The 15854-nt window shown below is 35.2% G+C and overlaps 1 protein-coding gene across 2 annotated transcripts in view; it reads left to right on the top strand.

Moving 5' to 3' along the window:
- Positions 1–14593, top strand: part of LOC149804110 (phospholipid-transporting ATPase ABCA3-like) — an 89721-nt gene extending 75128 nt beyond the window's left edge. For both annotated transcript variants that reach the window (XM_089954075.1, XM_089954074.1), the window contains exons 18-20: positions 6237–6424; positions 9035–9205; positions 13490–14593. In XM_089954075.1, coding sequence (XP_089810201.1) covers positions 6237–6424; positions 9035–9205; positions 13490–13928 — 798 coding nt within the window. In that variant the 3' untranslated portion in view covers positions 13929–14593. The remainder of the gene's footprint in view (positions 1–6236; positions 6425–9034; positions 9206–13489) is intronic.
- The last annotated feature ends 1261 nt before the right edge of the window (positions 14594–15854 follow it).

The raw sequence follows: 15854 nt of genomic DNA on the forward strand, positions 1-15854 counted from the left end.
GTATGGTATATGTTCCACTTGTATCGATTGTAAAGAACTCTAGTAAACTGGCAGTGGCACCAAAGTTCAGGTTTTATTGTAGACTTTTTGGCAAGTCAGAAGGAGGGATACACTAACACATCAAATGGATGAGACACAAATTCTAGTTTTGGATGGTGGATATTCTTATATTGAATTCTGAAAGAGACACACAAGAAAGTAATAATCTTCCAGTTATGGTTTATGCAAAACTGATGACAAATGGTAGGGTCTTAAATATAAGTCCCAGTAGGTACGTACATGTAAATAATTGGAGGTTGGGTCAGTCTGTTCAGTGTCTATTTTTCTTCAGATTACAGTTGTTTGGTTTGCATTTCAGTCATGCGACAGATACTTAATAGTTATGGAAGTATTCCTGACCGATGAAAAAGAGGAGCAACCTATTTTTTTTGTGTGTGTACAAGATATGACTTTCCTTTACTCTGACACTTTCCAAGTGCACTATATCAACAGCATCCAATATGGTCTTTTGGACGACTTCTGAATATCTGCAGAGAGTATTACTAATAACGGAAATGAAGAGGTTAAATGGATGCTAATATGGAGAAAACTTTGAACGTAGTCATTAATATCTCTGCATTAAATATACAGTAGTCACTTTTGTATAATATGTACTGAATGGAAGAGATTTACATTTTGGAATTATAATTAAATGCATTAGAGGGAGAGATCCAGCATAACACATAATCTAAGTAAAATTTCAAAATGTTCTGTAACTAAATACTTATTCTAGAAATTATCTATATGACTCTCTTTACCGTGCAAACAAAATGAGTGTGATCTTCATGAAAACAGTTTTTCTATGTTCGATAGATTTGGGAAAATTCAGGCAGCTGATGAGCCCTTTCAGATAAATTCGTACAAAAGAGTTATATTAAATGCATATATCATAATTAGATGTTGACGCTTTGAAATCTGGTTAGTTATTTTCACAAGTGTTCATGTGTGTATTTTTAAATCAAATACAATCCAAAATATAGGTCATAAGAACTATTTTGAATTTTGAAAAAAATGTGGTAAATTACATTTTGCAGGATTACGTCAAAAATCTCATCAGTCAAAGACAAGATAATTCATGTTGGATCAGTCAGTAAATAAAGTTACCAGTTATCATGTCTGGCTAATATTTGAGCTGCATTACATGATGACACCTTTCAAACTACTTAAAAATCTTTTCCAAGCATGTTGTTGTTGTTGGAAGGTTTAATTTGTTCCACATCATTATACCTAATCATGTGACTCGAGTACATTAACATAAACCATCATTCCCAGTTTAATTATGTAGCACTTGAATGGACATCTGAAAAAGAGTTAACCACTTGGTATCATTTTTACATGCTGTGTTCAGCGTGATACTTTATTGTATGACTTCTGGTCATCTTCATATCAGTAGATGCCATTATTCATAATCCGTAAAGTTTGTGAATTGACTCCCTGCATTAGCATTGCTATAATATTTTCAAAGCGGATAATTGTCTCTTGTTTACAATATATATATATATGTCTTTGTCTGCTAACCAGTAAAATCAGGTGTTTTGATGTGAATATTTACCTTATCACATTTGAACTTGATGTAGATTTAATGGCTTTGTCAAATGTTTTTCCCGAGACCATTCAGTCATCTAAGAGGCGTGCACATTATATAGCATGCGCAAAAGCAAATCTTTTGATACCACCAACATGTCTTGTTGAGTTTTACACGAAAACTTGACAAGGTATTTAAAAGTCAAATTAAACTTGGATGACGAGTATCATTGTATGTATAAATGTTATATATATTATATATCTACAATACATCCATGTACAAAAATATTTAAAGTTATAAATATTTAAATCACCAGCATGAAAGAACTAAATTGTCTGCAAGCTCAAAATGGGGGTCTTATCCAAAACAGAGATGTACAAGGGATCATGATAATCAATGTATCACCAGAACTAATAACACTAGGAAAGTCAATCACTCTGAATCAAATGGAATCAGTGTTTGTAATATGGTAGGATGATTGTAAAATAATTGAAAGAAGTAAATTATTTTGATCCAGTTTGTTAGCAAGTGTGTACTTTTACTTAGTTTCATTTGGAATGAGGCACTAGTCTCAAAGGGTCACAAAGAAAACTGTCACATGCTTTGTAACTTTGATTGATTGGGTGAATTATAATATGTTGAAAATGGCCCTATAAATCATGGACGGAATGAACAGCATGTTTAAAGTTACTGGACATGCTAGAAAATAGACAGAATTTGGTCTGTTTACACACGGGTAATATCACTGTCTTTCTTATAGTTGTAAGTGTAGATGCACAGTTTAAATATCAGCAATACAACCTATCACAATTGCCTCAAATTCCTCTTGCTGGATGAATATAACCATTCTCGAATTCATAATTTCTTCCTCCCATTATATGGAAATTTCCAGAACATAAAAAACACAGACTCAGCATGACTCTCATGTCATGGGCCCATGCAGTATAAACTTCATCTTTTCTTAGAGCACTGTTCAACTCAGACATGTGCAATTCGCTAGGGGAAAAATTACATTGTTTGTGTCCCAAAGAAATATTTATGCATTGTAATCTATCTTACATGTTTATTAAACGATAATAACCTCGGTCCTTGCAAATTTGAGTGCCTGTACAAACTTTCTTGTTCGATTTGGGGCATTATTTGTGCCGTTTTATCTAGTTAGGCTCTACCCACCCCTTTTCTTATGTGTAGAGAAAGAAATTCTTATTTTCATCAATATGATGGATATTTCTGGACTTTTATGGTTAATATTGACTACCGTTACACAATGGTAATTTTGCTGCCTCCTATCGTTATCAGTTTGTGTATTGACTAATATAATATGATGTATTAGTACGACACCCTTTGGATGTCTGAAATCATCTATGGTCTTCGATAGGTTTGTCTGATAATTCAGTGAGATATTTTCCATTGCAGGGAAACAAATCACTCGGAGTATGACGTTTCGATCCCGGGGGGAATGGGCTCTCTATCTCTTTGTTATAGAATACTAATCTCTTTTTGCTGGTGCATTCCACTATGGTGTATGTGCTTTCGCAATGTTTTATTGTTTCTCCATCTACCTTGTGACTATTGGATTCAGCCTCAAACTACAGGGATCACTCTTCGACCGGGTCTCTTAAGCCGCCCCTCCCCCTTCTTTCTCACCAGTCGAAACTGGTTCATTAAAGTAAAGAATTGCACACCTTCTGCAGAAGAGCGCAGTAGAGAAGGTGATAAGCGACCAGTCTCTGGCTTTCTACTCTCCAATGCATTAAGGCCTGGCAATTGGGCAGTCTCATTCAATCTTCAGGATGGATAAAGACATATTTTAAGTTTCCTCCATACAGTAAATACCTTCCGAGTTGGGAGATCTTTGTTAAACTTTGAGTTCAGTCGTTTATCTAGACTTCTCTTGAAGAAAGTTTTTAAAGGCTATACAATCGTCTTATGCTCACTTGCGAGCTCGACAGTTACCCGTCCTTCGTACAAGGCCTGTCCCGCTGATGATTTATGGTGAACAGGTCTGGACTTGGTCAAAACCTTGAGAATTCATATCTTATCACTTCTCAGGATTTGTTTATGTGGGGATGAACATCCCTGCTAACTTATGGTGAGTTTTTATTCCACTGGACAATATAGACAAAATCATATCTCATTTGGCCGCAATTATTGCCATGTCTTGATCGGCTCACATACACATGTTATTTGAACTCTGCAGAAGACCTGGTTCCCCTAGGGAGGCTGTACTTGTGCCCTTTAATCATTCTTTATCGGAGGATGATATGAGAGCCACATATTGGCAGGTGCACACTCTTCTCCTTTTTTACATTCTGTCTTTGATGCATCAGAATAAAGGCATCTTTTTTTTTAGCCCTATTACTTACAGCAAACTAAGTGGCACAATCGGCTGCCAAGTTATAGTAGTGAGCTCATTTTACCATAGTAGTGAGTATGTCCATTAATTAGTTCCATGATGGGGGTGTAAGCTTAATTTTGTGCAATACTTACTATTACAAGGTTCTATCCTTTCAGCTTATTTTGATGTAATAATATTTGTGATCTAAGCCCCAAAACTGGAGTATATCTCTCATGGGCCTGTGGCACAGGAGCCATGTTGTGTCTGTGTTCTTTATGGTCTAGATTGTCTGGATCTTTCCGTCTAATGGGAGAATGAGGATTCTTTTGTCCTGGAGATCAAGTAAGTCAAAAGTGATAGGTAGGTATTACATAATTAAACTTAATTGCGCACCGTATCTACATCTCCACCACAATCCGTACCAAAAGTCTTCTTTTTGCATGCAGAAGTTGGTTATTTGATAAAACATTGTCCTTGTCACATGATGTATGAGAAATTAGTATGATGATAAGCATGTTTGAATATTTCATAACGATTAATTATAAGAGAGGGAGAGAGAAACATAATTTGTTGGTATACTTTAAGCTAACACCAGCAATACTTACTGAAGTTTGACCTTCATCCTGATTCGTTAAAGCCATGAAATACACAATTGGTCTATATTGTGATTATTTGATGACAAAATCATTTTTGTATTTAATGCCATTCCTCAATTGAAGACACGCTATACACGGCGGCTACTATAAATATTAGACTAAGGACACCCACCCCAAAAATGAAAGAAAACCCATGAGAACAACTGACTAGCTGGAAGCTACTGGCAACTTTCTCACATACCCACATGGGCCAATCATAAGAATCGAACAAGGAATGATGACAGTGATCTTTCAAGGTGAGCACTTTAGACCACACAGCCAATCGGGTGTTAATTCTGACATTACCAGTTAAAAAGGAAAAATAAACGTACCAGAAATATAATCTTATAAGCTGTGTTCAACTGAAAACAACATAAACCCTAATCTGCCATCACATAAAATGTCAGCAGATTAGTGTCAGTGTTTTTCTGCTGATTGCGCCAACCAAACTGCATTGGCCAAGATATACTGGTGTACTATGGAACGGTAAATCAGGATCTATATAGTGTGCAGTTCTACTCAACTTACAAGCAGTAATATGTGGCACTTAAGTTTTTTTGGACACATGTTTTTCAAATATGAGTTTATTTTACTTATGGAAGATGTGTAAATAGTTTTATTAGTATGAAATTATATTTTTCATTCAGTTGAAATATGTTTCTTACATGCATGAAAATAATTTCCTCTTTGTGAAAACATTTATATGTGAAATAAATTAATTGCTTTACTTATATACAATATAATTAATATCTATTAACAAGAATTTTATAATTATGAGAAAGTATTTCACTGATGTAAAATAAACATTTATTTAGCACATGTAACATTCCTGTTCGCATTTATTAAATCGATTTTAGCTCTTCTGGGTCATACCTGAAATTCTCTTGAATGAATGTTCATATGTACGTGAGTTGTTTGCCAAAAGTATTCTATCCAGAGGCTGGCACAGCAGCTAATTTGAAAATCAACAGTTCAAGAATATCAATGATTGTTTCAGCTTTCTTTGGTTAAAAAGCAAAATAAGCTTATCTTGAGTTCCTGGACATTCTTTCCTGACAGACAATAGATAATTCTGACATTCTTTTCTGACCGACAGTAGAACTTTAGTCCCTTCCATATACACCCTTGTTAGCTATCAGGTAGTTACACATTGCAGGACATGCTCTTTGTTTTCACCTGTCCTGTTTAAGAACCTAGGTTAATAAATATAACTTTTGGAAACAAAATGAATATAACTCTCATGACTCTGTTGTTCATAGGAAGAAATTTTTTACTATATTCAATGGCTTTCAAAATCATGTGATAATCATTTATGTTGATTCAGGTGTACTGACAATTCTACTAGTTGCCAGGATACTGTCGGCGATGTCATAAGCTGATGGTATCCAATATACTGTTGAAAAATATGATAATTCTGTTATGAAAAATCGTACCAATGATGTAAGGTGATAAGCTATGATATTGTGCTTACATAAAGTGATTCTTGTTATCAGAAAATATGAAGCTGGTTTATGACATATCATATACATGACATCTTGTGACAAACTATTTTTTATCTGTGATCCAAAAGTTGGTAACATTAGGTATTGTGCAAATAATTTGAGACGTTTGATGAAAAATCTTTCCATGGATATTATGTGATAAGCTGTTACTTACAACCCTAAATTAGAACCAAAGTTATTGTATTAATACATTCCAGGTTCACAAGAAACTCGGTTACTGTCCCCAGTTTGATGGTCTGATAGATCAGATGACTGGCCGTGAGACTCTTACGATGTTTGGCCGCCTAAGAGGAGTCTCCGAGGGTCAAATCAGCGATGTTGTGACAGAACTAATAGATGTCATGATGCTTAGAGAACATGCAGACAAGCAGACTGGCTTTTATAGGTAAATATAACTGTGCCAGGAATATAAAAGCTACGTAAATTAAACGATTATACTTCAAGTTTAAACAATTTTATGAACTGTAAGTAGCTCTTTCGGTATTGTTATGTTCCTAGTTCTGTTGCAGAATTTGTTGCCTTAGATTTCATTCATACCTGCCAAGCAACCAGACATGTTGTTAGTGGGTTCTGATGGGGTCCCTAGTGGATGTAGGTGTGGTGGAAGTTGGAGTAGGCTGAAGTGTCAGTGCAAGTGACCAAAGTAAGCAGTCTAATACAATTAGGAATAATTGTTACCTATTGATATAAGCAGCCAGTAGTTTCCAGTGGATCGGTGATTCATATTTCGATTTCCCTGGTTTCTTCCTCCAGCTATTATAATAACCGCCATGTATAACTATTGTGTGCTAAAAATGGCGCTAAACCCAACATAAGAACAACAGAAAGAAAGCTTCTGTTGTAAACATCCATTGGACTGTTGGATACAGTATTAACTTGTAGTTGCATACTTTCTTGTTCTCAGCAGGTCATTGGAGGGTGTGAAGGTCATGCAAGTGTCATTTGTATTCATCATTGCACTCTTAATGGATAATATTGTTGTTTAGATTCCACTAAAGATCTTGTTGATAATATCTGAACATTAATAAACGCTATTTCTGCATCTACTCCGATACATGGTGGTGTCACTATGTAAATGGAAGTCACATCCTATGGAAGGACTAATGTAGATATATTTTTTGTATGGTGCAGAAATGAAAAAATTCTCCCCTTCTTGCTGAGCTTCAAACAGTCTAACTCCAACAACCAAAATTTCAGAAATTTAGTGTTTTCTGGGCTTGCTCACTTCACGGCTTGCACATCCTTCCTTGAATCACATTTTGCGTTTTGACATTTTGACTTAAAAATTCATAAAGAATACTTCCACACTGCTCCTAGCATTAACACAACAACTACTGAACTAAAAATGTTTATGCATTTTATGTAATTAGTAAAACCAGACTTAAACACATTGCTTCTGATCTCAGACTAATTAATAAATTTTATAAAAATTGCTTAAATATTTAACTTTAAGTCAATGAAACTTGTGTTTTGTCAAAACTCATTTTCTATTTACTTAATGTCCAGTGAATGTACTGATACAAATTAGACAAATTGATTCTCTGACAGTGATGCACAAAGGTATAGCAAATCACATAAGCTATTGTCAGTCGGTTTAGTAGTTGGTGGAATGTTATTTGTTTATTGCCTTAACCTTTATATAATTGCCTATTAACCACATAAACTGTACAATGGTGATAGTATTCCATAGCATTAAGTATGAATCTACGTAAATCACATATGTTTATTCTTAAGAGAGATTACAGGTTATGGGCATGTATAATTGTGCCATCAATTGTCTATCGTTGTTTCATAATATTCCCTGGAATAAACGATTTTAAGGTTGAAGGTTGTAAATGCTTATGGAATGATCCTGCAAAATACAGTTTAGAAGTATTTTTCATGATCTGACAGGTCTAGCCATTGTATTCTGTGATTATGATTTTATAATTATAATGTTGCCTTCACCTGAAGGAGCTTTTCTTCTGTAATGTCTAGTGATGGCTATGGTTCCCATGACCAAGGACAGAGCACTGTACGTCGCTAGACTCTGCTTTAGGTGAACAGTTTTCAAGAGTAAAGGCAATGACATAATAATAATAATAATAATAATAATAATAATAATAATATTATTATTATTATTATTATGAGGACTTTGTATAGCGCCTAATCTTTAGAAGCTCTAAGTGCTTAACAACATTAGACAACACCTATAAGATAAAAAACATATAATAATATTATTACAAAAACAAACATCATGCAATTAGAACAAACATTAAAAAATAAACAAAAAACATTCTGAGAATATTTCAGGTAGGAAACTATTAGATCTTTAAGTTTGATCTTGCAATTGAAATAAGTGAGTTTTGAGAGCTCTCTTGAATGTGATCACTGTGTCTTTGTGTCTAAGTTCAGTGGGCAATTCATTTCACGTTGCTGGGCCTTAGTATGCAAAAGAACGCTGTCCATATGACTTTGTTTTCATACTTGGAATAATGAGTATACGATTGTCAGAAGAGGAGCGTAAGTATCTTGCTGGTGTGCACACATGGGTGAGATCGGATAGGTATGTCAGACTAGAGTCCGACAGTGAAACGTAGCACAGAGAACAAATTTTGTGTTTGATTCTGGATGGAATGGATAGCCAGTTTAGGGTACAGAGCAGCGGGGAGGTGTGCTCTGATCGTGGTACTCTAAGTATGATCCGAGCAGCTGTGTTTTGAACTTTTTGAAGTTTCTGGAGTAGATATTGAGATGAACCAGACAGAATTGAGTTACAATAGTCCAGTCTTGAAAGTACTAATGAACACACACACTATATATTTTATTATCTCACATGATGTAATATGACGTTAGCTGATATTGGTACATGACGATAGTGCTCAAGGAAACAGATGCAATGAACAAAGAAAGGTATAATATCTCACGGTGAAATAGAAAAAGCTTACATATTCATTGGTCTACAGCATTATTGGGACATTGCTGTTTACGAGACAAGAAAAATTTCCATTTTCAGTGGAGGAAACAAGAGGAAGTTGAGTACTGCTATCGCTATTATTGGAGACCCACACTTTATATTCCTGGATGAACCCACTACTGGAGTAGATCCTAGTGCCAGGAGACAGATCTGGAATGTCCTATCCCAAATCCGGGCCAGTGGTCGCACCATTATTCTCACCTCTCACAGGTATGATTTAACTGGAACAATTTTGAAGGAAATGATCAACAGTAGTTGGACATGGGGACAGGACTAATTTTATTGATGCTTTTTGCATTAAATGGGATATACCGCTGGAATATAGTATTTTGCATGCTACTATAATGTGAAATGTTGCTACTAAGGTCACATAGAATGACTTGTTAAAAATATGTCTTTGATTTGAGGACTACTGATTTAAGACTGTAAGTGCATAAGTAATGATTTTGCATTTGTTGTCAAGTCCCAGGCATCCATAACAAAAGTATTTGTTATTGTTACTCAGTGTAGATTACTTTGAGGAGGATCTTGAGTTCGTAGAAGACGAAAATGGTGCCCATCAAACATTACTGTCATACTATTTGCCACTTTGAAAATCATGTCATTGTTACATGAAGGTTTCAATCAAACTTTTCTTGCAACATGGCAGAGATCTTGTAAAAAAAAAAACTGAAGGCTTTTTGTTTTGCCAGGATAGTCTCATTGAAATGGAATTTTGATTAAATTGAAGTTGGTCCTAATTTAAAATGTTTGACCTCCAACATGCTGTGTACGTCAGGCATCTTGAACATCATGCTATCTCTACAGCTCAATAATGGATAATGCTATTAATACACTTATGATCTTAAGTGGGTCTTAAATTAAAATGATGCCAGTCTGACATTTAACGTAGCTGCAACAGCAGCCATTTTGAAAATTTCGTCATTGCTACTCCTCATGAATAAATTTACATTGGATTTTCACTTAAAGTCTTTTTTGCATTGCGTAGCTGGTCCTAAATTTATAACATGCTGATCTCAGCTCAAAGATTACTGTCATGGCAGCGACATTGAACTGACTATACTACTTTTCCTCATCTGATGATATCATTTACATGAGATTTTTACTACATCATTTATTTTAGTATTTTGTTGGGCTTAAATGAAGATGATGCCTACCACCTATAACATGAGCACCATGCCAGCCATTTTTAAATTCATCACTACTTCTCCTATTGAGTTGATGATCATATTGTTATGAGGGTTTTCACTAATACACTCATTCCAATATGTAGCTGGTCCCAAATAAAAGTTGATTCTTATTGTCAGGATGGTTGCCAAGGCTGCCATATTAAAATTGTTGCTATGTCTAGTCCACTTGAACGAATAGTAATATTGGTATAATGAATAGTAATATTGGTACTAGGTTATCACTGAATACTTGTGTAATGCTGTAGAATCCTAAAAAAGAGAAAGTCTATCTGAACATGGAATCAGCAGGAGCTATTTTGAAAATCTTGTTATTACTACTCCTCTTGATAGTTTTTATTACTTCTGCTTTGTAGATGGCCTTTGATGAAAATGGTTTGAATCTGATATGTTGGCCACTTTAAAAACCACGTTATTACCTTTGCAGATATCCAAAAGAGTTTGTGATTTGATCACAGACTTTTCAGTGACTGATATTTAAGAAAGTGGTGTGGGTCCCATACACACCTGAAAATCTCACCTCCAGTACATCTGCTAAGATCTATTCTCCGGATTTTACATTTAATTGCAATTCAATAATCTTGTCACTTATACACTGAATTCAAAGTTAAATGCTGTTACTCATTACAAAAAATATAATGACTTATACACATGATGTCCCACCCAGTCACGTTATCCTGACACCAGGCCGACCAGATGTAACAGTAACCTCTTAATGCTGAGCACCAAACGAAGGAGATGTTAGAACCATTGGATAAGTCTTTGGTATGACTTGACCGGGGTTCAAATCTGTTACATCCCACATCTGAGACAGATGCTGTACCTACCAGGCCACTGAAGCAGTCTTGATGATTAAGTATGACAGAGTTTTTCTTAGGCACAAGACATGGCTTCATTATTCGGCAATAACAAAAGAAGGAAGAAAATGCACATCTTTCTAAGACCCACAAGTTCATTTTAGCCAGAACAGTGTCAGTTCCTTTAAGGGACCCTTGTTCTTCATGGTATATATCTGACATTGAATCTATTGAAACTTTTCCATAATAATATTGCTCCAGAGTGACTAAAATGTGACCAAACTTCAAACCATTTTTCTCAATATCAGTACAAATAGAGTGAATTCAAACTGTTTGAGTCAGATGTAAAATCTCATTTTCATCTCCTCATAACATCATCATTGATGTCACGTGTCATGCTGCCAAACATTTGAAAAAAGCATACAAGTAGTTTTTATTCTGATCTATCTATGTTGATAAATCAAAATTATGGCAATGTGCAAACCTAAGACCGTTGGGGAACTCATTTGCAAATATGAGGAGAGATCAATTAAAGATAGTAAGCTGACATCATGTCATGGGTATGATTGTAGCAAAAACAACACTGTTAATTTACAGTAAAATATAGCTATTCAAGACCAAATCTGACTGTTGAATATTATTCTTTATGGGCAGCTGTGTTTCATACAGAGGGTGAATATAACAAAATTCAATAAAACGTAGCTAATGTTGATTTTATTTCCAAGTGACATTGTTTTGGTGGGTGGGCTAAGACATGTTTAGTTACATGATGTTGAACAAAACTAAGTCTTATTTGCCACGTTCTAAAAATGTTGTAGAAAGATTATCTCAAATGTAGCCATGTTGAGTCGGTTTTAATCATAGCGGACAAACAGCCTAAAGAGTGCATGTTCAAATGTCCTTGTGCAAAGCACTTTACTTGCCATAGAACAGAATAAATGACTAGTGTTGCTATACTTTAAAAAACACCAAACCAAACCTGAACACCTGAATAAGGTTGCTATACTTTAAAAAACACCAAACCATACCTGAATACGTGACTGGTGTTTCTATGCTTTAAAAAACACCAAACCAAACCTGAATACCTGACTGGTGTTGCTATACTTAAAAAAAAACACCAAACCAAACCTGAATACCTGACTGGTGTTGCTATACTTAAAAAAAACAAAAAAAAACAAACCTGAATACCTGATTGGTGTTGCTATGCGTTAAGAAACACCAAACCAAACCTGAATACCTGACTGGTGTTGCCATGCTCTATTAATACCAATCTAAGCCTAGTGAACAGCTTATTATGAGATTTATCCTTCAGCAAAAAATATGAGATAAACTTTGTATTTAATGTAATTAAATGCAAATAATCATGTAATTCTTTGTTAAGGTCAAACTAATTTGGTATTTTTAATTCTAATGTTAACTTATCTCAAACTAAACCATTAAATGTCAATAAATATGACAACACGAGTAACGTCGGTGTCTTGCCAATTAAATCCATATACTTTCCTGCAATTACTTCATTTGAAACTGGTCAATTTAAGCCCCATACACTTTTTCCTCTGACCTTGACACTGCTATGACAGTACATAAATTAAATATTGTGTTGAACATTACTCAGAAATGTCACTGTATTTGAAGTTTAGTAAAACAAGGTTGCAAAATGTTTGCACATGATCATCTCATGCAAGTAAACCACCGTATTTAGTAAGTTTCTTCCTTGCAGCTAAGGATGAGATAGTTAACACTCAGGCGTACATGGAGGTATACATAATGATCTATTAACAAGATAGTTACATGGAGGTGTACAGAATGATCGATTAACAGGTGAAGAATATTACGAGATCCCCAGCCCTTTTGAACACAGTGCTGAAATAATGAATTGTCCAAAAGAGACCATTAAGTATGTAAATAAAAGCAATTAACTGAATTTAACACAGTTCTTGTATTTTCGTTTTCCTTTACAGTACTATCTCACAACGTGGGAAAAAATCTAACAGTCTCGTTCCCCAAGTTATATTTATCTCTGGAATATTAAATGTCTCTGACTTAGATTTTTCTGGCGACATTTTGAACAAGAAGAACATGCCAGAGAGGTGATTTGTAAATTGCATGTTTGAGCTAATATGAAGATGGAATGTAACAATTATCATGTAGGTCATGCTAATCTGCATAATCTGAATGTGTACCTATTCTAAATACGGTTGTTTTCAAATGTCACACTTTATTTTCTGCTTATTCCATCTGTGACTATTTGGATATTTTGCAAATGATTGTGCAAATAGTCTACACATGATTGTGTGCATATTCTACACATGTTTCTGTGTTGATTCCAAACATGATTGTGCGCATTTTCCACACAGTCAACATCATTTTAACATATGTTTGGTAGACTGTTCAGTCTCTATAATGTACATATTACAGTTTGTTATTAACCTGAACCATCTTTTGAGTAGAAACTAATCTTAATTTCTATGGTATGAACATGTCACCAAAATGTTTTGCACATTTTTCAGTATGGAGGAATGTGAGGCCCTTTGCACTAGGATAGTCATCATGGTCAATGCAGAGTTTGTCTGCTTTGGTAGTACCCAGCGTCTAAAGACAAAATTTGGTCAGGGATTCTCTTTGCTCTGTCGAATGAAGATGACTACAGAAGGTGAACCAGCTCCCGTGCAGCCCTTGATCAGTTTCATACAGCAAAATTTCCCATCAGCCCATGTCTTTGATGACAAGCAAGGTTACATCCATTTCCAGATTCCAGATCAGAATACTCGACTGGGACACATCTTTGCTCGTATGGAAGAATCTAAGGAATCATTTGGTGTAGATGATTACTCAGTACATCAAACCAGTCTGGAACAGATATTCCTGGCCTTCACACGGAATCAAGTCCCTCCAGTCCAGGAAAAACGAGGATTCTGGACGTGCTTCAAATGCCAATGCTGTACATGAGATGAAATCACCACTGGAAATAAAATCTCCTGTTGATTTTATAATTTATTTAACTTTGACCAACAAGCATTACATTGTAGACACAATTTAAATATTATACAAACTTTTATGTTTGATCTTTTGCATTATCAGAGTCAGAAAAAATGAAGACAAAAGTTCGTATATGCATGGCAAGCATGTGCTTTAACACTAGGTTATCATATGGTCCAAGTATATAACTAAATAAATGACCTATAATTCCTTACTGGTATGGATGGAGGCATCAAATTAGTAGTTTAAAATTATAATATATTGGAAAATCTAAATGGGAACACTTACATTGAAATAATCACACACACACATACACACACACAGACACACACACATATATATATATATATATATATATATATATATATATATATATATATATATATATATAGTCACTCCTGTATATTATGTAGCAAAATAAGCACATCTATGTGTACCTTGAAAATGAGGGATGTAAATTTAATCCTGCTTGTGTGGTAATTGTTGTATGTTTAATTGTGTAATAAGTCCAATTACTTACATGCATCGATTTGCAATGTTCTCATTCAACCTTCTACTTATTATTGCTCTGTTTTTATCCATCATAAGCAATGTACTGTTCAATATATTTAATAAATCTGGACATGTAAACCTCATAGATAGTTACGGAGACTTTTTTCTTCCAACATGTGCATAACATAAATAAGGGCATACAACCTACAACTTGCAAGAAAGTATTATATGATCATTGTCTTCATTTTATAGTATACAAAAAAAAAATGGAAATGATTTACATTTTAATTTTAAACATTTTTATGAAAGGCTATTTTTACATGCACTTAAATGTCATGAAAATAATGTGAGGGCATTAGTATAGGCCCAACCATTAATGGCCACTGTTGACAAATTGACAAGATTTGTATAGGCTCTACCTTTAATGGTCACTGTTGACAAATTGACAAGATTTGTATTGGCTCCACCATTAATTTTCACTGTTGACAAATTGACAAGATTTGTATTGGCTCCACTATTAATGGTCACTGTTGACCAATTAACAAGATTTGTATTGGCTCCACCATTAATGGTCACTGTTGACAAATTGACAAGATTTGTATAGGCTACACCATTAATGGTCACTGTTGACAAATTAACAAGATTTATATAGGTCAAACATTAATGGTTACTGTTGACAAATTTCAACATTTGTATAGTCTCAACCATTAATGGTCACTGTTCAAAAATTGACAAGATTTGTATGGGCTCAACCATTAATGGTCACTGTTCAAAAATTGACAAGATTTGTATGGGCTCAACCATTAATGGTCACTGTTCAAAAATTGACAAGATTGCAACCGCAGGTTGAATTCTGTCATTAGGGGCATAGAACACCGCGATGGCTGGTTTTGCCCTCCCGCCGACGAAGTAGAGCACTGCCTTAAAGGAGGCCGAGCACCAAAACCATTGATAGCACCCTCCCTTTGAGAGATTGAGCATCACTTTAGTGGGTTGCTTCCTCCCATCAAAGAGTTTGAGCAGCGCAATACATTTTATGCCTTTTTCAAGGTGTTGGCCCCTTCAGTTTGAGAGATACCACAGCACACCCATGATGTACAGAGTGAGGGATGAGGTCTTCTCCATGTATCACTCATTGACCTCATGGTATGGGGATAGGGTTGGGACCAGCACCGATCTTTTTCCTCTCCTCCTCCACCACCCCAATCTGTGAAGGCTTTACAATCCATACACAGGAATGAAGCTAGGGATGGAGACTACTTCGGTGTCCCCTCCCTCTACCCAATTATATATATGAACTCTCTTGGGTTTTGGGGCCATCCACCTCAAGGACCTTAGTCCATTATGCCCCCATGGACTACTAGACCTTGCCATACCAGTCCAAGTGATGCTGCGGCTCATGCC

The sequence above is a fragment of the Sinohyriopsis cumingii genome, chromosome 3 (assembly GCF_028554795.1).
Source record: "Sinohyriopsis cumingii isolate HCF-2022 chromosome 3, ASM2855479v2, whole genome shotgun sequence".
Taxonomy (NCBI): domain Eukaryota; kingdom Metazoa; phylum Mollusca; class Bivalvia; order Unionida; family Unionidae; genus Sinohyriopsis; species Sinohyriopsis cumingii.